Source organism: Chrysochloris asiatica, unplaced genomic scaffold, assembly GCF_000296735.1.
Source record: "Chrysochloris asiatica unplaced genomic scaffold, ChrAsi1.0 scaffold00039, whole genome shotgun sequence".
Taxonomy (NCBI): Eukaryota; Metazoa; Chordata; class Mammalia; order Afrosoricida; family Chrysochloridae; genus Chrysochloris; species Chrysochloris asiatica.
Genome location: NW_006408557.1, coordinates 19429646 through 19453690, shown reverse-complemented (window position 1 = coordinate 19453690; position 24045 = coordinate 19429646). Strand labels below are relative to the sequence as shown.

Below are 24045 nucleotides of genomic sequence, written 5' to 3'. Positions count from 1 at the left end.
CCAGAGACACAGCTGTGGCTTTGATTCCACGTGCACAATCGGGACTGTTGTAAAGCTCTCTGCCCTCCTCCTGGGGTACACACTAGGGTCCAGGGCAATCATACCCCTGCCTCTCAACCTACTGGCATCCTGGGGTGGGGTTTTTCCAGGCCAAAGACCAGGGAGCTGGCCTGTTGTCCCCTGACCCCTTCACTCTCTCCTGTCCCTCAGGTCTGGAGAGTGGTGGAAAGCCCAATCTCTGGCCACCCAGAAAGAGGGCTACATCCCAAGCAACTATGTTGCCCGTGTTAACTCTCTGGAGACAGAAGAGTAAGTATTCCATTTTCTTACTTTCCAGAAGGAAGCATGAGCAATGCCAGCCTTGTTCCTACCCCAGGGCCTTTGCACTTGCTGTCTCCCTTGCCTGGCACAATCTTCTTATGGATGTTTGCTTGGCCAGTTTCATCTCATTCTTTGGGTCTGAGAGAGGCCTTCCCTGACCATCCTGCCTAATGTGATTTTCTCTCTGTGACTCTCCCTCATGGAACACTGTTTAATTCCCTCCACACACGTCTCGCTGGTGTAAACAGCCTCGTGTATCTAATTCTCCACAGTGCATTGCCTGCCTCCCTGCCAGCATGGGAGTTCAAGAAGGCACTCTATCTTGTTTATCTAACTGTTGACCCGTGCATTTGTCTGCTGCTACATCCTCAGCACAGGCCTAGCATGCAGTAGGTGCTCAATAAATACTTATTGAATGAAGCACATGGTTATACCAAAAAGGTTCTTCTCAGAGGTGAGCCAGCCCACGCCAGCTAGTACACCCCTCATCTGAGTCACACAACAAACATATGTTGGTATCCACTCCTTGCCAGGTCCTGTACCAGACAGCAACTGTAAGGACAGTCATGCCTTTATCCTCAAAGAGCCCCTGTAACCATTCATGCGTGGCTGTAGCTTCTTCTTTGTGTCTAACTTGACTCTGAAAGCAAAAAACACTCATGCTTCGTTCATTCAGTCATCCATCTACCCAGCCATCCAAGAGGTGTTTTTTTCAGCACCTACTGTATACCTGGCCCTATTCCGAGGAGACTAAGTGAATCAGACAGGGTTCCTCCTTGTGTTCATAGAGTGGTGGGTGAGATTGACAAGGAAAATGATGGTTACACTAGAGGGCGGCAATAGATCTGATTAAGAACCAGCCAGTTAAAAAGTTGAAAAATGATGACTCCCATGGCTTTCTGGCTAGATGGCAATGTGTGACCAGAATGCTGAATGCTTGGAAGGCTGATACAAATGAAACATTTGGGCTTTTCTCCTCATGGTGCTCATGAAATCCCTTTGCACTGTGAAGTCTCCCTATTGTGGCCATGAAGAAGCCCCCTCTCTCACTGCTGACCCTGCTGTCCAGGGCACCCCCCTGCCCACCCTCAGCTTCTTGCTTCTTCTTCTAGGCTCTGTCCTGGGGCATGCCACTCTCTGTTCCCCTACTCTGGGCTCTGAATGAACGCTCACAGAATTCTGGCACCACCTCATTCCTTGGAGGAAGCACAGCTGGCATTATTCCTCAAAGGCACCATAAGTGCTAAGTGGGTACAGTTGCATGTATGCTGACTTATCATTTATGTAAAAAGGCAATAACATAAATTGGTGGTTTTCAAACTTGAGGAGGCATCAGCCTTACCTGGAAGACTAGTTAAAACACTGCTTTCTGGGCCCCCCCTCCCCAAATACCTTATTCAGAATTTGCATGTCTAGCATGTTCTCAGGTAAGGTTGATATTGCTGGTCCAGGGACCCACTTTGAGAACCACTGTCCTAAATATTCCTATCAGTCCTTTCACATGCTTTCAAAGGTTCAGTACATGTGTCTGCATTCAGAAACATCTACCAGAGGTTGCCTTCAGGAAGGACAACTGGGCCGTTTGGAATCAGGGTGGGAAGAAACATACCTCCTCCCCAGACTTCCTGCCCTCTGCCTTGAGATAGAAGAATACTTTCAAATGTTTTAAAATGCAGATCATATGGAAGGCCATAGAGCAGAGAGTGAAAAGTCTCCCTCCCGTTCCCAGCCAGCATCTTCCCTCCCAGAAGCAACCAGGGTGACCAATTGCTTGTGATACTTTCCAGGTGTTTTGTATCTATTTGAGAAAATACATGTATCCTCTCTTCTTTTGTGCAAGTGGTCGATACTATGCATACTCTATTTTGCCCTTTTTTCCTCCAGTTACCTGTTCATCTTGCAAAGGAGCCCTGGTAGCACTGTAGGATAAGCATTGGACTGCTAACTACAAGGTCGGCAGTCCAAACCCACCAGCTGATCCACAGGAGAAAGATGAGATTTTATGTTCTCATAAAGATTTACAGTCTCGGACACCCTATATAGGGTTGCTATGAGTCAGAATTTATTTGATGGCAATGGGTTTGAATTCATCTGGCTCGGAACACTGGTGGTGCTGTGGGTTAGATGTGGAACTGCTAACTGCACAGTCAGCAGTTCAAGCTCACCAGCTGCCCATCAAGAGAAAAATGAGGCTGTCTGTCTGCTCCCATAAAGACTTATAGCCTTGGAAACCCTATGTAGAGTTGTTAGAAGTCAGAGTTAACTTGATGGCAGGAGTTTTGTTTTGTTTTGTGCCTTGTAGATCATTCCATGCAGCACTTAGAGCATCCTCCTTCCTTTTTATAGTGTGCCCAACATATTGAAACCCCACCATTAATCATTCGCTTCCATCAGTGGTCGTCACTTCAGTTGCTTCCAATCTTGAGCCGCAATGCTTCTTCTTGTGTATGTGTTATTTCTGCCTTGTATGTGAAGACTGAAGTCCTGGTGTGATGCTCTGGGTTAATGCACCAGACCACAAAGCTGTTTGAACTGCAAGGTCAGTGGTTCAAGCTCACCAGCTGCTCCTCAGAAACCCTATACAGAGACACTATGGGTCGGAATCGACTCGACTGCACTCAACAACAACATAAGATTAGTGGGATAATTCACTACCAATAGAATTGCTGGCGAGGCATTTCTTACCATATGCCTCATTCATTGCTTGAATATTTTACCCTGGTTTGAATCACTTTACAAAGTGAGAGCAGAGAGGGCAGGTGGGCAACATACTGTGCTGTAATAGAGCTTAGGCTCAAGAGTTAGGCTGCCTGAGTTTGAATCCTGCCTCTACCTCTTCACAGCTGTGTGACCCCAGGAAATTGACTGGCCCTCTCTGTTCCTCAGTGTCCTCTACTAGAAAGTGGGGATAATAAACATAATGATTCTGTAAAGTTGTTGGGTGGATCATAGCAAGAACTTGATGAATGTTGGTTGTCATTCTCCTCTAGTGATAGCAATGAAGACAGGTCCAGAGTGGAGAAAGCAACTTGTTCATAGTTACACAGCAAGTTTCTAACAGGGTCAAGTCCTAATCACATCTAGTCTAGGGCTTATTTATTTATTTTCTTGTCACAACACATGAATTATTGAGATAGGTATAGATTTGGCTCCTACTGCTTAGACCTAGCCAAACTATTCCAAATATCCAGGGAGAATGAAGAAAAGATTCAGAGATGTGACCTGAGGTATAAAATTCTTTGCGATTTCACGTTTCAGTTTATAAAGTTATGCTGACTTTATATTCAATTTTGTATACCCAGATGAGAATTAACTATGAAGTTAACGAATCTTAGACCCTCACTCACATGACCTTCCAAGGTCCTGAGAAGATTCCTCCTAATAGTTGTTGTTAAATGCCATTGTGTCTGTTCTAACTCACAGCAACCCTGTATGGGGTTTCTGAGGAGCAACTGGTGAATTTGAACTGCCGACCTTGAGGTTCAAACAGACCTTGTGGTTCAGTGCTTATCCTACAGTGCCACATCTGGAGTTTTATGTTGTTTTATGAAATTTCACATGCGTTTTGGTACAGTTGGCAAAAGTAAGATTTTTAACCACAGTAGGTTCAAACCACTGTCTGTCTTTATAATGTTGTAATGTTGTTGGTATTGTTATAAAATATATATAACACAACATTGGCCAATTCAACATTTTTCATGTGTATAATTCAGTGACATCAACTGTGTTGTACAACCATTAGCAATATCCAGTAAGCAAATTGCCATCACCATCACCATCAACTCCGAGCTTTCTAAACAATGATTTCCCATTTCCTCTCTCTCCCAGCCTTGGGAACCACTAAGAAACTTTGCTCTCTATACGTTAGTTGCCTGCTCTCCATGTGTCATGTATGTGGGACCCTGTAATATTTGTCCTGTCGTGATTGACATACCTCACGCAGCATGTTTTTGAGGTTCATTAAGCTATTGCATGTACCAGGACTTCATCCCAATGTCTGTATAGTCCTCATTCTGTTTCTCCGTTCACTGTGGACACACGTTTCCGTGGTTTCCTCCTTTGGGTTAGTGTACATAGTGCTGCAGTGAACACAAGCGTCCACAAGTCTGTTCCCACCACGGCTTTCAGGTCTCTTGGGTAATAACTGAGGAGTGGAATTGCCGAGACTGTAGCCTCCTTCCATTCAGTCTTCCCTCACATTGGAGAGCATGAGGAGGGTCACTGAGCATTTTATTTTTATAATGCATTATTTTTCCTAAAGAAAGACCCCAAAATTGTATATGCTTTAGTTCCAGCTAATTGGATTCACTCTGGCAAAGTATCTTTTAAGGTAAAAATAATTGTTTTTTCTCCCAAAAGAATCTAAGTAAAAGTGCTGCTGCAGGAAGCCAGGCCTTCAGTATTCTGGTATTGTTTGCCCCTTGCCTGGGCCTCACTGTGACCATTGGTGCCCAGTGGGAATGGGTGGGGACAGGACTTGGCATCCCCAAACTTACACTCTGTGTCCCCCCACTTCCACCAGGTGGTTCTTTAAGGGCATCAGCCGTAAGGATGCAGAACGTCACCTCCTGGCCCCTGGCAATGTCTTGGGTTCCTTCATGATCCGGGACAGTGAGACCACCAAAGGTGACAGCCCTCCCCACCCTGGCTCTCCCTACCCTGCCCTCGGTGGCCTCACAGGAGTACCAAGAGGGGGTGTCAGCTGCTGATATGAACCTCTGGCAGACCTCTGAGGTCTCACTTTTGTGAATGTTCTCTTTGACCCATGCAGGCAGCTACTCTCTGTCCGTGCGAGATTACGACCCCCAGCACAGGGATACAGTGAAACATTACAAGATCCGGACCCTGGATAGTGGGGGCTACTACATTTCCCCACGAAGCACCTTCAACACCCTCCAGGAGTTGGTAGCCCACTACAAGAGTGAGTCCTGTCCCAGGGTCACAGCCCCTGGGCTGGCCTGTCTCCTGGGAATCCTAATCAAGAGGGCACCGTGGCATCTGAGGCCTGCTGAGCAATTCCTAGCCCTCTTCAGACACATAGTTGTTTGGATACTCCTTAAATCTTAAGCTTATTGAGCAGGAGAGCAGAGGTGGCTAAGATGTGGAAGTGGTTTCCCATCATGCTCTGCTCTCTTGGGAGTGTCCTGGCTGGTGGCGACCAGTTGGAGAACATTGGCCACTTGCATTGGACCAGATGGGGAGGCTTCCTCCAAAGGGGTGCCTGGGAGTTGGTACCCTCGACTGACCAGAGGCTCTCTTTCAGAGGGGAAAGATGGGCTCTGCCAGAAGTTAACAGTGCCCTGCGTGTCCTCCAAGCCCCAAAAGCCATGGGAGAAAGATGCCTGGGAGATTCCCCGAGAGTCCCTCAAAATGGAGAAGAAACTTGGAGCAGGACAATTTGGGGAAGTCTGGATGGGTAAGGACACAAGGCTAGAGTCCAAAGGGCCAAGGAGTAGAGGCAGAGATCGAGTGGGAGGTAGATGTCATTCACATCCTCCAGGAACACTCTAAGGCAATGTGGGAATGGTGGAGAGACTACCAGAGGCAGAGGGCGGGATTTGAATCCTAACCATAAAGAAGTCATTTCTCTGATAGCAAACAAATTGTCCTGCCCATGCAAACCTAGTTTGCATTTGAGGTCAGGCCTTTTAGAGTCAAGAACTTCCTGCTGGGAAACAGGAGCCCTGGACAGGGTCTCTTCCCTCCTATAACACTGAGACAGTCTACCAGTTTGAGGCTGCGATAACAGGGCGAGTGGCATCTTGGGATGATGAAAACTAGGAGTCAAGAAATGCAGCGTGCAGATTTTCTGCAGAGTTCAACATTGGCAACTGATGAAGAAGCCACTCTGAGCACCTACTGTGTGCCCAGCTCTGCACTGGGATATTGTGGGGGGCTAGAAAGGCATGTTCCATCCTTGCCTCCCTTCTCCATCCCAGTAACATGAGAACAGCAGTGCTACTGTGCAGGGTTATGGGGTAGATAGAGGCCGTGCACAGAAGTGCCTGGTCCAATGCCAGGTGAACCTCAATGTGTTCATACCCCACTGTGCTCCAAGTGAAAGTGAAGGTAGCTTACAGAGGTACAAATAATACAGCCAGACCAAATAAGTTTAAAACCCACATAGTTCAACTACATTTATTGAGAGCCTACTATAGGCCAGGCACTGAGTAGGACAGTGTGGCAAAGAGAACATACGGGAAAATAAGACAGATTTGAATGGTGAGATTGGATAACAATAAATACTATGCAAGACCCTAGACTCTTAATAGAGGAAGACCACACATCTGGAATTGAGCTTCCTGATAACCAAAGCAAAGATGGAAAGAACAAGCAATTATGAGATTTACAGACTCCACAAAGTAAAGCAATGGTGGGGTGGCACCAGGGAACAGCTTATCAAAGTCCCCATGGTGAGAGGGGAGTTGGGTGCATGAGGGACTGAGTGCTTGGTTCATAAAAGACAAGAGGGAGTTTGGTGGATGAGACCAGAAAAGTAGTTGAGCCGAATCATGCAAGGCCTTTTGGGGCCATGATGAGTCTGTTATTTATTTGAAAATTAAAACATTTTAAGCCAAAGTGGTGTGTGTGTATGTGTGTGTGTGTGTGTGTGTGTGTGTGGTGTTATGCTAGTACTTGCTAATTCTTATAACAGCCTTTCAAAGAGAATGCTTATCATTTCCAGGGTTTTGTAGATGAGAAAACCAGAGTTCAGAAAGGTTAGATGTTGTGTTCAAGGGCTCACAGCCAGGAGATCAAGCAGTCTTCCAATCCACATTCCATACTTGAGAGGGGTAAAGAAGGCTATCTGGAGGAGGCAGATCTACAGGATGCCCTTCCATGGTTGTGGGAGACCCGAGGATTCTGACTGCCTTCCCTGTTCTCCATCCCCTCCAGCCACCTACAACAAGCACACCAAGGTGGCTGTGAAGACGATGAAGCCAGGGAGCATGTCGGTGGAGGCCTTCCTGGCCGAGGCCAATCTGATGAAGAGCCTGCAGCACGACAAGCTGGTGAAGTTGCACGCTGTGGTGACAGAGGAGCCCATCTACATCATCACAGAGTTCATGGCCAAAGGTGCTGCGCAGGGGTGGGGGTGGGGGTGGAAGCACAACGGTGGACATGCCCCAATCTACCTCAGAAGCTCTATTGACAAATACTCACTTAGCACCTTAAAAGGCATCTATGCCACCTTCCTGGTTCAAAGATGAGAGCACAAGGCCTCAGGAGAGGGAAGTGGGACCAGAACCCACCTGGGTGATCACAGAGAGTCTGTGGGTTCACTGAGAGCCTTGAGAGGCTGGGGTGACTCCGTACCTCACCAGCCGTCTCCCCACCAATGCCCTGAGAAGAGTCTCGGGCAAAGGCCAGCACCACTTTACCACAATTTGGCATTTCTCAGGGATTTAAAAAACAAAAAACATTTCACTGCCATTTTCAACCCCTGTCTATTTTTGGATAAACAGCAACATCTCACACAGCTCATTGAGTGTGATTTGAAACCTCAACTTTTTTCATAACATACAATTATACCAGTCTCATAAAACCATACCCACTAGCCTGGCTTGAAAAAAAAAAGTCTTAGTCAGAGAACCAATTTAGCAATCAAACAGTTGGGTCAAAATGACTCCACTTCTATCTCTCCACCAGCGGATATGAGAAATGTGTTTATTGAAATTCATTGCCGTGAAAGATTTGAGCCCTAGCCTAAGATTCATATACTGTTCCCTCCCTGGCCCCCGTACAGGAAGTCTGCTGGACTTTTTGAAAAGTGAAGAAGGCAGCAAGCAGCCCTTGCCCAAACTCATTGACTTCTCAGCCCAGGTGAGAGTCTGGTGGGGAAGAGGAGGGAAAAGGGGCAGCCATTTTTTTTTATCAATTCACCAGATATTTACTGAACACACTCTGTAAAAGGAACAGTAATAAGAGCTAATGTTCAGTTACTCAGTGCTCAATATGCACCAGCCTTTTTATGTGCATCTTACATATACTATGTCCCTGGGTGGCACAAAAGGTTTGCAACTGACAGCTTACCAAAAGGCCCAGCTGTGCTATGGAGGAAAGGCCTGTGATCTGCTTCCATAAACATTACCACCAGTAAAACCCGGTGGAGCAGTTTGATCTAAACACATCACAGAATCGATGAGTCAGAATTACTGTGACAGCTATGGGTTTGATGTCTTTTTTAGTGACCCATACTAATTCACTTGAATCCTCACATGAACCTTATGAAATTGGGAATTTTGCTATCTATTCTTATGTAACAAATCACCCCACAACTTAGTAGCTTAAAACAAAGAAATTGATTTCTCTTGATTCTGTGGGCTGACTAGGTTTGGCTTGGAGCGTCTTCTGCTCCAAGCAGTGAGGCTGGGATTACTCATTTGGTTGTGCTCTACACAGTTGCTCATTCTCTGGGATCTCTCTCACCATGAGGCCTCTTCCCAAGCAGGAGTCTAAGGAGAGCACCTATGGCCTGGCCACTGGGTTCCAAAGGGGAGGGTTCCTAGAGGCCATGCACTAATGTGCAAATGCTTAGCTAGTCATTGCTTGTAAAGAGGAAGACCCCCCAATGAGATGGATTGGCTAAGTGGCAGCATCGATGGACTCAAGCGTGGCAACAGTAGTGAGTTTTGCCCAGGATTAGACAGTATCCGTTCTGCTGTGCATAAGGTCGCTGGGAGTCGATACCCACCCGATGGCACCTAACAACAGCAACAAAGCAAATCACATGACCAAACCCAGCGTCTGCGTGGGAGGGGACTTCCAAAGGGCATATACCCCAAGAGGCATGTTTCATTGACAGGCCACCAATGTAACATAACAGTCTGCCACAGGTAGGTAATTATCATCTCAGTTTACAGAGCAGGAAATTAAAACACAGAGAAGAAGTCGAATCCACATGAGGACTCTGAGGCACAATAAGGTTAAGTAACTTGTCTATATTCTGTGCTGGTTTCACGGGATACTACAGTGAACAAAATACAGAAATGTTCCTGTCCTCAAGAGTTGACGGTCCAGATAGAAAAATAGATACGAAATTGCTGAATTGCTTAAAGAAGCATGAGCCTCGTGGTCCTAGCTCAGAGTCCACTCAATAGTGGATATAAGTCATAGAAACAGGACTTAAATTTTCCCTTGCTTTCTCACCTTCTTCCCCTCAGTCCCTGCAGCACCTCTCACCCCTCCTTGATCTCTCCTCATATGAAAATGGGAGAAAAATGTGCTGTGGGCTACCCAACTGGAGCAATGAGCCATCAGAGAAGTGGTATCTTGGCTGACCTTGGAGGATAAGTAGAAGTTAGGTAGATGAAAGAAAAGAGGAAAGGGAAGAGTGTTTCTAACAGAACAGTGTGTACAAAAGCCAAAAGGGCAAACAGCTGGATTGCCTTGAGCCTAAAGGTATCTGGATGAAAGAAGTGTGGTTTGCATCCTGGTGGGAGTTGAAGGAGATTTGTGCATAGACCTAATTTTCTGGAGAAGCCAAGGGCAGAGCTCATTTGACTATGCAAATCTTGGGAGCCAGGGTCCACCAACAAAGCATAATAAAATTCTCTACTTTCAGAGAGCCTGGAATTTGAGGTGGGGATGGGGTGGTATGGAAATCAAGACCTGGCATTTTCCCTCCAGTGGATCCTGTTCCTTTGAACTGCCGACCTTGCATTTCAAACTGACCTTGTGGTTCTGCGCACAATCCTGCAATGCCATACCAGGACTCCTATAGTTGTTGTTAGGGGCCATCATGTCAGTACCAGCTCACAGTGACCCTGTGTGCAACAGAAAGTAACACTGTCCAGACCTGGGCTAAGCTGACAACCACTACTATGCCTGAGCCCATCTTGTTGGCGGTCTTCCACTTTTTCTCTGACCTTCCACTTTACGAAACATGATGTCCTTCTCCAGGGGCTGGTCCCTCCTGATAATCTATGTGAAATATGAAAGACAAAGTCTCACCAGTCTGGCTTCAAAGGAGCATTCTGGCTGTACTTCCAGCACTGAATTGTTTGTTCTTTTGGCAGTCCATGGTACCTTTATATTCTCCTCCAACATCACAATTCAAATGCATCAATTCTACAGTCTTCCTTATTCATTGTCCAATTTTAAATGCATATGAGGTTATTGAAAATACCATGACGTGTCTCAGGCACACCCTAGTCTTCAAACTGACATCTTTGCTCTTGAACACCTTAAAGAGGTCTTCTGTAACAGATTTGCTTAATGCAATATGTTGTCGTTTGATTTCTTGACTGCTGCTTCCATGAGAGTTGATGGTTGATCCAAGCAAAATGAAGTCTTTGACAACTTCAATCTGTTCTCCATTTACATGGATATTACTTATTGGTCCAGTGGTGAGGATTTTTGTTTTCTTTACATTGAGGTGCAACACACACTGAAAGTTGTGGTCTTTGGTCTTTATCAGTAAGATTTTATGTCCTCTTCACTTAAAGCAAGCAAGATTGTATCATCTGCATATCATAGGTTGTTATTGAGTCTTCCTCTAGTCCTGACGCCATGTTCTTCATACAATGTACTCGAATTATTTACTCAGCATACAGATTGAATAAGTATGATGCACACCTTTATTAATTTTAAACCATTCAATGTTATCCTTGTTCTATTCAACAAGTGCCTCTTTGTCCATGTACAGGTTCCTCATGAGCACAATTAAGTGTTCCCGAATACTCGTTCTCTGCAGTGTAATCCATAGCTTGTTATGCTCTATATAATCGAAACCCATTGCATAGTCAAAAAAGCACAGGTAAACATCTTTCTGATATTCTTTGCTTTCATTCAAGATCCATCTCATGTCAGCAATTGAAACCCTAGTTCCACATCTTCTTCTGAATCCGGCTTAAACCTCTGGCAGTTCTCTGTCAATGAGTTGTTGCAGCCATTTAAAAATTAGTTTTAGAAAAATTTTACTTGCATATGACATTAGAGATATGGTCCAATGATTTCTGCATTCCGTTGTGTCACCTCATTTTGGAATGGGCACAAATACAGATCTCTTCAAGTCAGTTGGCCAGGTAGTTGTCTTCCATATTTCTTGGCATAGAAGAGTAAGTGCCCATCAGTTTGTTGAAAGATTTCAATTTGTATTCCATCAATCCCTGGTGCCTTATTCTTTGCCAAGGCCTTCAGTGCGCTTTGGACTTTTTCCTTCAGTATCATAGGCTATTGATCATAAGCTACCTCTTGATACAGTGACTCTGTGTATTCTTTCCATCTTATTTTGACGCTTTCTGCATCATTCAATATTTTGCCTATAAAATCCTTCAATATTTTGAGTCAAGGCTGGAATATTTTCTTCAGTTCCCTCAGCTTGAGAAATGCTGAGCGTGTTCACCTTCCCTCTTGGTTTTCTAATTCCAGATCTTTGCACATCTCATTATAATATTTGACTTTGTCTTCTCGAGCTACCCTTTAAATTTTTCTATTCAGCTCTTGTACCACCTCATTTCTTCCATTTGCTTTAGCATCTCTATGCTAGAGAGCAAGTTTCAGAATCTCTTCTGACATACGTTTTGGTCTTTTTTTTACCACTATGTTGTTGTTGTTAAGTACCAGGGAGTGAGTTCCAACCCATAGTGACCCTGTAGAGTGTTTCCAAGGAGCAGCTGGTGAGCTTGAACCGCCAACCTTGTGGTTCAAACCAACTTTTCAGTCCAGCGCATGAACCCACAGCACCACACCAGGACTCCATTCTTACCACTATAGCTGGCCATAACTGTTTATCTAACAACTCTGTATGTTTCCCACATCCCTAGGCCAAGACCCTGTGTCACTTCCACATCCTGTCCCCCTATCCCAAACAAAATCAGAAAATCCCTTTTTGAGTTTTTGTTGCAGTGTGAAGCTTAGGACCTTACTTCTAATGGCCACAGGTGCCCCCTGCTGGCTGCTCCTTACAAGAACACCACGCACTCACCTTGGGCTTTGAGCCCACTGATGCTGGCTGGGTTGGTCAGTCTGACCAGGTTACACAGCTTCCACATTCACACAAATAACCTCACCGATTTGCCCCCAGGCCCAGAGCACTGCAGTACTGGTTCATAGAGGTCGCATAGGACTCACTCTAGAGTTCTGGTGTGGCACTGTTGTTGTTGTTGTTATGTGCCATGAAGTCGGTTCTGACTCATAGCGACCCTGTACAGGGTTTCCAAGGCTGTAATCTTTACGGGAGCAGAAAGCCTCATCTGTCACCCGTGGAACAGCTGATAGTTTCAAACTGTTGACCTTGCGGTTTGCAGTCTGATTCGTAACCACTACGGGATAAGTTAACTGCTAGGTCAGCGATTCAAAGCCACCAGCTGCTTCTCAGAAACCCTATGCAGGGTTGCTATAAGTTGGAACCAACTCAATGGCACTTAACAACAACAACAAATAGGACTCTAGGGTTGGAAGTTGTAGAGCGGTTTGACCCTGACTTTAACGTGACATGTGATAGCATTGACTCAAGGGACTTAAAGGCCAGTTTGGAAACTATGAGTCTCTGATGGACAAAAGGATCTTTTGTCCAGATCCTTGTATGTGAAAATCTCTCCATGGCACAATCTCAAATCTCTGTCGAGTCTCCAGGGCCCCATTGTGAATCAACTGGCTCCACACAGTCTACCCCACCACTTGCCTGTCAATTTGTTGTACTGTGGTGGCTTGTGTGTTGCTGTGATGCTAGAAGCGATACCTGGTCACCAGTATTTTAAATATGAACAGGGTCACCCATGGTGGACAAGTTTCAGTGGAGCTTCCAGACTAAGACAGACTAGGAAGAAAGAGAGGCAAACCACTTCTGAATGGTTAGCCATTGAATAGCTTATGAATTGCAACAGAACATTGTCAGATATTTTTTTTTGTATGCCATCAAGTCAGTTCCAACTCATAGCGACCCTGTATAGAGTTTCAGAGGCCTTACATCTTAGCAGAAGCAGAAAGCCTCATCTTTCTTCCAAGGAGCGGCTGCTGGGCTCAAACCACAGATCTTGTGGTTTGAAGTCCAATGCTTATTTTATGGAGCCACCACACTCCCATTGTCAGATATAGTGCTGGACATTGAACCCCTGAGGTTGGAAGGCACTCAAAATATAACTGGGAAAGAGCTACCTCTTCAAAGTAGAGTTGACCTTCATGATGTGGATAGAGTTAAGCTTTCTGGACCTTCATTTGCTGATGGGGCACAACTCAAAATGAGAAGAAGTACATCCATTAATAATTGGAGCATGGAATGTACAAAGTATGAATCTAGGAAAACTGGAAGTCGTCAAAATGAAATAGAATTCATAAAGAATGATATCCTAGGCATTAGTGAGCTGAAATGGACTAGTTTTGGCCATTTTGATTCAGACAATCATATGGTTTGCTATGCTAGAAATGACAAACTGCAGAGGAGTGGTGTCCCATTCATTGTCCAAAAGAACATTTCGTTATCTATCTTGAAGTACAATGCTGTCTGTGATAGGATAATATCCATACACCTACAAGGAAGACCAGTTAATATCACTATCCAAATTTACGCACCAACCACTAAAGCCAGTGATGATGAAACTGAAGAATTCTACCAACTTCTTCAGTCTGAAATTGATCAAACATGCAATCAAGGTATATTAATAATTACTGATGATTGGAATGCAAAAGTTAGAAACAAAGAGGAAGGATCCATGATTGGAAAATAGGGCCTTGGTTAGAGAAACCATACTAGAGATCGCATAATAGAATTCTTCAAGATCAATGACTTATTCGTTATAAATATATCCTTTTCAACAGAATAAAAGGTGGCTATACATGTGGACCCCGCCAGACAGAATACACAAGAATCAAAATGACTACATCTGGAGATGATGGAGAAGCTCCATAACATCAGCCAAAACAAGGCCAGGGGCAGACTATGGAACAGATCATCCATTGCTCATATGCAAGTTCAGGCTGAAGCTGAAGAAAACTAAAACAAGTCCATGAGAACCAAAGCATTACCTTGAATATAACCCACATGGATTTAGAACAGATTTGATGCATTAGACACTAATGACTGAAGACCATAAGAGTTGTGGGATGACATCAAGAGCATCATATATGAAGAAAGCAAAAGGTCATTAAAATGACAGAAAAGAAAAAAAAAGATCAAAGTAGATATCAGAAGAGACAATAAAACTTGCTCTTGAGCATAGAGAAGCTAAAGCAACTGGAAGAAATGAGGAAGTAAAAGAGCTGAATAGAAAATTTCAAAGATAAAGTCATATATTATAATGAAATGTTCAAAGATCTGGAGTTAGAAAACCAAAAGAGAACACACTCAGCATTTCTCAAGCTGAAAGAACTGAAGAAATACTAAAGCCTCGGGTTGCAATATTGAAGGATTCCATGGTGTTGTAGGATAAGCACTGGATGGTTAACCACAAGGTTGGTGGTTTAAACCCACTAGCCGCTTCTTGGAAACCCTATACAGGGTCACTATGAGTTGACCTCAATGTTGACATCATCACTCAATGACACTTAACAACAACATGGGCAAAATATTGAATGTCAAGGAAGCATCAAAAGAAGACGGAAGGAATATACAATCACTGTACCAAAAATTACTGGTCAATGTTCAGTCATTTCAAGAAGTGCCATATCTTCAAGAATCAAATAAAGTAAAGAAAGAAGTCCAAGCTTCATTGAAGGCACTGCTGAAAAAACAAGCCTCCAGGAATTGTCAGAATACAAATTGAAATGTTTCAACAAACTGAATCGGCACTGGAGGTACCCACTCTTCTATGTCAAGAAATTTGGGAGACAGCTACCTGACCAGCAGATTGGAAGAGATCCTTACTTGTGCTCATTCCAAAGAAAGGTGATGCAACAGAATGCAGAAATTATCTAACAATATCATTAATATTATATGGAAGTAAAATTTATATGAAGATCATTTAAAAATGATTGCAGCAGTACACCAACAGGAAGCCACCAGAAATTCAAAACAGATTCAGAAGAAGGATGTGGAAGTAGGGATATCATTGCTGATGGCAGATGGATCTTGGCTTAAGGCAGAAAATATACCAGAAAGATGTTTACTTGTGCTTTATTGACTATGCAAAGGCATTTGACTATGTGGATCATAACAAGCTATGAATAACATTGGGAAGAATGGGTATGCCAGAACACTTCATTGTAGTCATGAGGAATCTGTACATAGGCCAAGAGGCAGTCATTAGAACAGAACAAGGGGATGCTGAATGGTTTAAAATCAGGAAAGGTGTGTTCCAGGGTTATATCCTTTCACCGTACTTATTAAGTCTGTATGCTGAGCAAATAATCTGAGAAACTGGATTATATAAAGAAGAGTTTGGCATCAGGATTGAAGGAAGAGTCATTAACAACCTTCGATATGCAGATGACACAACTTTGCTTTCTGAAAGCAAAGAGGACTTGAAATGCTTACTGCACCTCAATATAAAGAAAATGAAAATTGTCACAACTGGACCAATAAAAAAAACAAATCATAATAAATGGAGAAAAGATTGAAGTTTCAAAGACATCAGTTTGCTTTGATTCACAATCAATGCTCATGGAAGTAACAGTCAAGAAATCAAATGATGTATTGCATTAGGCAAATCTGCATAAGATCTCTTTCAAATGTTAAACAGCAAAGATGTTACTTTGAGGACTAAGGTATACCTAACACAAGTCATAGTATTTTCAATCATTGACAATGAATAAGGAAGACCATAAGAGAATTGATGCCTTTGAGTTATGGTATTGGGGGGTAATATTGAAAGTACCATGGACTTCCAGAAAAACAAGCAAATCTGTATTGGAAGCAGTGCAGTCAGAATGCTCCTTAGAAGCTAAGATGGTGAGATTTTGTATATCATGCTTCAAACATGTCATCAGGCGGGACCAGTAATTGAAGAAGGACATCATGCTTGGAAAAGTAGTGTCAGTGAAAAAGAAGAAGACCACAATGAGATGGATACAGTAGCAACAACAATGGGCTCAAATGTACCAACAGTTGTGAGGATGGTTAAGGAGCACACAGTGTTTCATTCTGCTGTGCATAGGGGCACTATGAGTTAGAGCAGACGTGATAGCGCCTAACAGCGACAGCAACAATCTGTCATTTCACTCAGTGTACGTGGTGATCTTAAAGTACACATCAGTTCCTGTCACATTCCAGCTCAAAGGCTTCTAATGTCCCCCACGTTGTACTCGTAATGAAACCCAACCTCCTCTCCTGGCTACAAGGCCCTGTCTGATTGATCCTGCATCCTTCTCTACCTCAATTCCCCCAACTCTTCCTGTGGCGTCCTCCATTCAGATACCCTGTCTTCCTTGATAGTTCATGAACTCCCAAGTCCATTTCCACCACCAGGCCTTTGCACTTGATGTTCTGTCTACTGGTATGTTATGGTGATCACTCTGGTTTTTGATAAAATTTCACCTCTTGGAAAGTCTTTGAGTTAATCCAAAGAAAGTCCTCTATTCATCATGTCCCATTACCCTGCTTGCTTGCTTGATGGTACATAGCACCATATGCAGGGACTTCCTGGCTCACTGCTTAAACACCTGTTCAAGTTACATGTCTGCTACCCACAAGACACTCAGTAGCTATTGTTGAATGACTTTTCCCTACCCAGGCCTGGGGATAAAGAAGGTATAAGAGGGTGTCAAAAGATGACATGAGCCTAGATTATCTCTGGAAATGAGGTCTGGGGTGAAAGTTCTTCATAGTATCCTGGTGTGTGTGTGAGAGAGAGAGAGAGAAAGGAAGAGAGATAGAGATGATTCTTCCTCTTCCCAGTAACTCCTGAAATGATTCCATCAGTTGTCCCTTGAGAACCTTTCAAAATGCTCTCTGGAAGTCTTGGAACTGCAAGGAAGCCCCAAACTGAGGCTCTGAGTGTCTCCCCACACCACGAAACCTGGATAAGTAGATAGAAAAACACCAGCCTGAGCTCAGGACCCAACTGACAAGAAAGACAGAGCTGGCGCTCATGTTTTCAGTTTCCTTGCACTTGGTTATTCCTCTTCTCCTTTTGAGGGGAACTGGCTTGGGCTGGGCTGAGTCTGAGGACATGGATGTCTCTGTTTTGGGTGGAGATTGCAGAAGGCATGGCGTTCATCGAGCAGAGGAACTACATTCATCGAGACCTTCGAGCTGCCAACATCTTGGTTTCCGCATCCCTGGTGTGTAAGATCGCCGACTTTGGCCTGGCGCGGATCATTGAGGACAATGAGTACACAGCTCGTGAAGGTAGGGAGTGCTGCCTACGGTACCCACTTAGCAGGGCTGTGAGTGTTGAGAGTTAATGTCTGTGAAAATGATCTGTAAAATGCAAAGATCTGCCCCAATGCTAGCTGTGTAGCATGAAACTTGGTGGGGTCCTTCTGTGTATTGTATCCTAGACTTAAGAATTGCACCTAGTAGATTCAAGAGGGAGATTTCAGACCAGATAGAAAGCTAATGATCAATGTTAAACTTAGTCAAAGCAAGTGCATGTTGAAATCAAAGATTAGAATTAAAAACTGGGAAGAATCTAAATGTCTCTAAGTAGTAGAATAAATAAATGGTGTTATACACAATAAGATAATAAGGTGTAATTAATAAGATGTAACACAATAAGATGTAATTAATAAGATTAATTACACAATAAGATGTAATTAATACTACATTGTTATTGTTAGGTGCCATCGAGCTGGTACCAACTCATAACGAAACACTGCAGCCGTGAAAAAGTACACATGATTGCTACATGCAACAAAATGAACCACTCACACACATGCACTATCAAAATGAGAGACATTTTTATTAAAAAGTTATATTCTATGTGGTCTGTTTATATGAATTTTTTTTTAAAGGACAAACTTGTACATGAATGGTCATAGCAGCATTATGTATAATTGCCCCAAAGTGGAGAACACCCAGATATTCATCTACTGATGAATGGATAAACAAAATGTGGTATGTTCATGAGATGGGACATTATTTAGCCATAAAAAGAAATTAAATTCTGATATATGCTACAAAATGGATGAGTCGTGAAATACTATGTAAAAGAAGCCAGTCACAAAAGGCTATATATTATATGATTCCATTTATATGATATGTCCAGATTGGTCAAATCTATGAAGACAGAAAGGTGGTTCCGTGGTTAAGTTGCTTAGCAGCTAACCAAAAGGTCAGTGGTTTGAACCCACCAACCACTCTGAGGAGAAAGATGAGGCAGTCTGCTTCTGTAAAGATTTACAGCCTTGGAAACATTGTGGGGCAGGTCTCCTCTGTCTTATAGGGCCTCTAGGATTGGAATCAACTCCACACTATGGGGTTTTTCTAGAAAGTAGATTTGTGGTTGCTAGGGGCTGTAGGGATTGTGAGAAATGGGAGTGGCTTCTTATGGGTTGGGGATTTCCTTCTGGAGTTATGAAAATGTTCACTGCCCACTTCACCCCACTTTAGCGACTTTCATCAAGAGGAATATCCCTTGTTCACACAGGGGTGTCAGACTCTGGGAAATACTCTTCTGCAGAGGGCAGATTTGGACAGCTGCTGTCTCTGTCCTGTCCCCTCACCTGGCCTGACTGCTCCCCAGACAATCCCTGATTCAGCTCTGTCCAACCCCACAGGAGCCAAGTTCCCCATCAAGTGGACATCTCCTGAAGCAATCAATTTTGGCTCCTTTACCATCAAGTCAGACATTTGGTCCTTTGGTATCCTGCTGATGGAGATCGTCACCTATGGCAGAATCCCTTACCCAGGTAGGAAGGGGGGGGCATTAGTTGGGGGTGCTCCCAGGGCCCGAGTCTCCTCTTGCCAATGTGTCCATCAAGCAGACTGAGTTCTTGATCCTCCCCTGTTGTTGTTGTTATGTGCCATGGAGTCAGTTCCAACTCATAGATCCTCCCCTAGCCTTCCCTAAAAGATACATCTCATCCACTCAATTGCTTATGCCTGAAACATAGGGACTTCCTTGGTCTTTCCCTTCTTCTCATTTCTATATCCAAGCACTCACAAAGTTCTGGCCATTTGACTGCAAATCATATCCCATATCTGCCAGCTTCTAATTCACAGCATCCACCACATCCAAGCCAACTTCATCTCTCACCTACATGGTTCAGTGGCCTCCACATGCAGCCAGAGGCATCTTTAAAAACTGTGAATCCCACTTTATCTCTTTTCAACCTCTAACACGTAATGATCTCACGTTATAATTAGGATAGGATCTCAAACTCCTAATTATGGCCTGCCAAGCCTTTGTGAGTTAACACCTTTCCAGCTTCATCTCCTGCTGTACCACACATCTTCCTGGCTATAATGTTCCACTCAGCACAATTTATAGCTATGTAGTCATGGTGTGTATTAACATTGTCTTCATGAGCCTCCGAGCTCTATGAGGCCAGATGTCATGTCTGAATCCCTCACCAGTGTTATTCACAGTGCCTACCTCTGTCACACAGTGTGTGTTTAGTAACCATTTGTTGAATGAAATAATTAATATTCATGCCTATGGGTAGGGCCCTACGGAGTGTATCATGGTAGGTGTACAAAGATGTTGCAACACATAGAAAGACTGGGACCCAATAAATATTTTGTCCTCTGTCCTTTTTAGTTGGGTTATCTCTAGCCTATCTGTAGCCAGAGCACAGGAGAGGAGGCAAGGTCCATGTTAAGAGTCCTTGGCTTTACAGTTCCAAATTTGAATCCTGTTTTCATCAATCACAAGGAAACCCATGAGAGCTGGAACTCGATTGGGTTTGCCTTGTTTTTCCAGATTTTGCAAGTTTTCTGCATTTGACGCAGTGCAGTCTCACCACTTTGCTATCATTTTCTAGTTAGTGAGAAATGCCCAACTTTTCCTTTTCTGACAGCTTTCTAGGTAGTGCTGCTGTAACAGATATACAACAACAAGTGGATGGCTTTAACAAATTGATTTTCTCACCGTTTAGGAGACTAGACATCAGAATTGAGAGCACCGGCTCTGGGGAAAGGCTCTGGTCCCCTTTCAGCATCTATCTGTAGGCCCAGCAGCATTCCTTAGAGAGCTCTATTTGTCTTGACCTCAATCATTTCTTGGGTCTCAGAGCTTCACAGTACAGGGACCCTAGGTCCAAAGGACGCATCCTACTCCTTGCTACTCTTTATTGGCTGTTGTTGTTATTGTTAAATGTCGTTGAGTCAGTTCCCACCCATGGAGACCCTGTATAGCATTTCTGAGCAGCAGCTGGTGAACTTGCACCACTGACTTTGCAGCTCAACCGGCTTTGCAGTTTGGCGCATTAACCTTTGGTGCATTAACTTACACCAGGACTCCTGGTGACAGCAAGTCCTTATTAACTCTGCTCATATCTCTCTCCTTTTGTCTCTTATAAGATAAAAGGTTTTGCATGCCACACCCTTGGAAATTTCCCCTACAGCAGATTAGGGTCATGATGGGATTAAAAGGGGGAGTCCTGGTATGGCACTGTGGGTTAATGCTCTGGCTTGCAAAGTTGGTTTGAACTGCAAGGCTGGTGGTTCAAGCTCACCAGCCCCTCCTTGGAAACCCTATACAGGATCACTGTGGGTTGGAACCAACTCCACCACACTTAGCACCATCCCACCCTTAGTCCTCTTATTGGTTTATCACATCAGATCATATTATGGGGATCATCATGTAACTGCCAAACCACTGAGAATCATGGTACATATTCTGGGAAGGGACACAATTCAATCCATGGCACTTCCTTACACAGGTTGTAGCTTTTGTAGGTTTTACTATATTGCGTCATGAGAAATTCAGTCTTCTCACAAGGAAGGTAACTATACCTACCTTGCAGAGGTTGTTGTGAAGATTAGAAATAAAAGATGTAGACATTTGGTTCCTTCAGCAGTCTTTACTGAGTCCCTCCTGTATGTTGGGCACTGAAGATACGGGGGTGCTCATGCTCATAAGGACCTCAAGTCCCAGCCTGGTGGTGAACCAATACTCTCAGATGGAGATCACTGCTGAGAAGAGAAAATGAGGCAGGGGATGTGAGAGAGGAAGGCCAGGTCACAGATGAGCTGAAAGACAGCTGACTGCTGATGCAGGGCAGGATTCCAGGTAGAACACTGCTAGGACTTGCAGTACGTCTGAAGAAAATCAAGGTGTCTGGAGACAGTAAATAAGTACAGAGCGATGAGGTCCATGGTGAAGCCAGTAGGGTCAGATGACTCAGCTCCCACCAGGGCCGTGTTTTAGTATGTGGATTAATATATAGTATCTGAATATATAGGAAGCCATTGGAGAGTTTGGGGCAGGGGAGTGGCATTATCTGATGCCCATTTTTAAATGATGCTTTGGCTCACCATGGAAAATGGATTGAGGGCAAGGATGGCAGTCCTGTGAGGCTGCTGCAGAAGTGGTGGCAGTTGGATAGGGTAGCACGAGAGATAAGTTGATGAGTTGGTGATGCATTTCAGAAGAAGAAAGGATATGATTTACTGATATAGGAGAGGAAAGAAAGAGAAGACTCAGGAACGACTCTCCTGGTTTTTACTGATTTTAATTGAGCAGTTGGTAGGTAGTGGTCAGAGGGCAGGAATTCAAGACTTCTATTTTAGCCATGTTCTGTTTAATGTGGCTGACAGACATCCATCTAGAGATGTCCAAGAATGCACTTGATATCTGACATGGAAGTTCAAAACTGATAATATCAAATTGGGGGTTATAGACATTTAAGCAATTGCTATTATGAACTTAAATTGAATGAAAAGATGGCCCTACTCATATGGACATAATGAGCCTGGCCACCTATCTTATCTTGAGGGTACATAAGTAAAAACCAGGCAGTAAGATATGGAATGTATCCATTAAGATGCATTAGTCTGCAAGTAACAAAATTATAAACTGAGTATCTGAAACAATAGGCAATTTATTATTCTCCATAATAATAAAGTACCATACATCTCCCTTATTATTCTCTCTCATAAGAGCCAGTAAGTCTGATAGGGTCAAGCAACTTAGACATTGGCTACCTAAAATGGGGGGGGGGGGACACTAATAAAGGCACAGAGTCCTGGTGTGGCACTGTGGGCTAATGTGTCAGACTGCAAAGTCCTTTAAACTGCAAGGTCGGTGGTTTAAGCTCACCAGCTGCTCCTTGGAAACCCTATTTATAATGGTTGCTTTGGGTCAGAATCGACAACGGCACTTAACAACAACAACAATAAAGGCACAAAGTGGCTGGTTTACAAGTTTTCAAGAGGAAATTTAGTTACAGAGTATGAGGGAAGGTAGAATCCCCACTGAATAATTTTCATCTCGTTTAGATAAGTCTGGTGAAAGGAGATGGGAAAAAGATTCTTATGATTCAATAGTGAGTAATTGTTATCATGACTAATTGCAATTGTCACAACTGTGAAGGTAGAAGCTGCATAAGAAGGAAGAAGTAGTTAAATTTACATTCATGAACAGAGGACCCTAGAACCAACAAGAGAGAAGAGCATGAGTGGAACATGGGACCCTACCGAGAGAAGAAGGGACGCCAGAGATAGAGGCAGAGATGATGGCATGGAGAGATAGAGCACTATCTTTCTCTAGACTCACGGAAAGAGAAAGGCTGTGTGCTAGTGGCCAGGAGGCAGGCTTTCAGAATGTGCCCTTGGGTTTTTAAAATGATTATATATTGCTGAGTGTTTTTGAGTACATCAAAAACTAAAATACTGTAAATAGTAAATACTGTTGAATAGTGATGCATGGAGGGGATTGTAATCATTGCAATGATACGGAATATGGCAGGATGAGTGCAAAATCGATGTCCTCCCACATAAACTATCACTCAATGCACAATAAAAGCTTAAAAAAAAAAAAAAAAAAGTTGCCTGTAAATCTGGCGTAGGTAAGTAGTTCAGTAGGTTAACAACTGTCAGGGTGCTGGGTTAGTTTCTCTGTGACGATCTTCTATGGTCAGATGATTGCTGCAGCCCCAGCTAGCACATCCTCTCTCCGCAGCCAAAGGATGGGAAAAGTGTGTTTCCTCCAAATCCCTCCCCTACCTTTTTCTCCCCTCCCCCATGGTAAAAGGTACATAAAACATACACCAATTCAACAATTTCTACATGTTCATTAACACTGGTTACATTCTGTGGGAGAAAGATGTGGTGGTCTGCTTCCATAAAGATCTACAGCCTTGGAAACCCTATGGTGCCCTGCCCTATTGGGTTTGCTATGAATTAGAATCAGCTCAGGGGCAATGGGTTATTTTGGTTACGTTTTTCAAGTTGTACAACCATTCTTGCTATTCTTTTACAAATTATTCCACCACCATTAACATAAACTTGATTCCAAAGCCTCTCTTCTAATCAGGGAGGAAAACTTTTCCTGAAACTCTAACAGACTTCCTTGTAACTCTCATTAGCCAAAGTTGGGTCCCATGCCCATGTCCTAGCTGCAAGGGAGACTGGGAAAATGGGCATCTGGCATTTACAGTGGGAGGGGCTTAGCTCTCAAGAAGAGGTGGGGAATGATGGCTATTAGGGAAATAACGGTGTCTGCCCATTCCCAAACCCCTCTTCTTAGGGATGTCGAACCCAGAGGTGATCCGAGCGTTAGAGCGTGGATACCGTATGCCTCGACCAGACCACTGTCCTGAGGAGCTCTACAACATCATGACACGCTGCTGGAAGAACCACCCAGAGGAGCGACCCACCTTTGAGTATATCCAGAGTGTGCTGGACGACTTCTACACAGCCACAGAGAGCCAGTACCAACAGCAGCCATGATCGGGCAGGAC

The 24045-nt window shown here is 43.8% G+C and overlaps 1 protein-coding gene across 1 annotated transcript in view; it reads left to right on the top strand.

Annotated features, from left to right (window-relative positions):
* Positions 1 to 24045, top strand: part of HCK (hemopoietic cell kinase) — a 29686-nt gene extending 5641 nt beyond the window's left edge. The window contains exons 4-12 of the mRNA XM_006860703.1: positions 211 to 309; positions 4844 to 4947; positions 5093 to 5242; positions 5585 to 5737; positions 7219 to 7398; positions 8069 to 8145; positions 17395 to 17548; positions 18919 to 19050; positions 23832 to 24045. Of these exons, the coding sequence (XP_006860765.1) occupies positions 211 to 309; positions 4844 to 4947; positions 5093 to 5242; positions 5585 to 5737; positions 7219 to 7398; positions 8069 to 8145; positions 17395 to 17548; positions 18919 to 19050; positions 23832 to 24034 (1252 nt within the window). The 3' untranslated portion in view covers positions 24035 to 24045. The remainder of the gene's footprint in view (positions 1 to 210; positions 310 to 4843; positions 4948 to 5092; positions 5243 to 5584; positions 5738 to 7218; positions 7399 to 8068; positions 8146 to 17394; positions 17549 to 18918; positions 19051 to 23831) is intronic.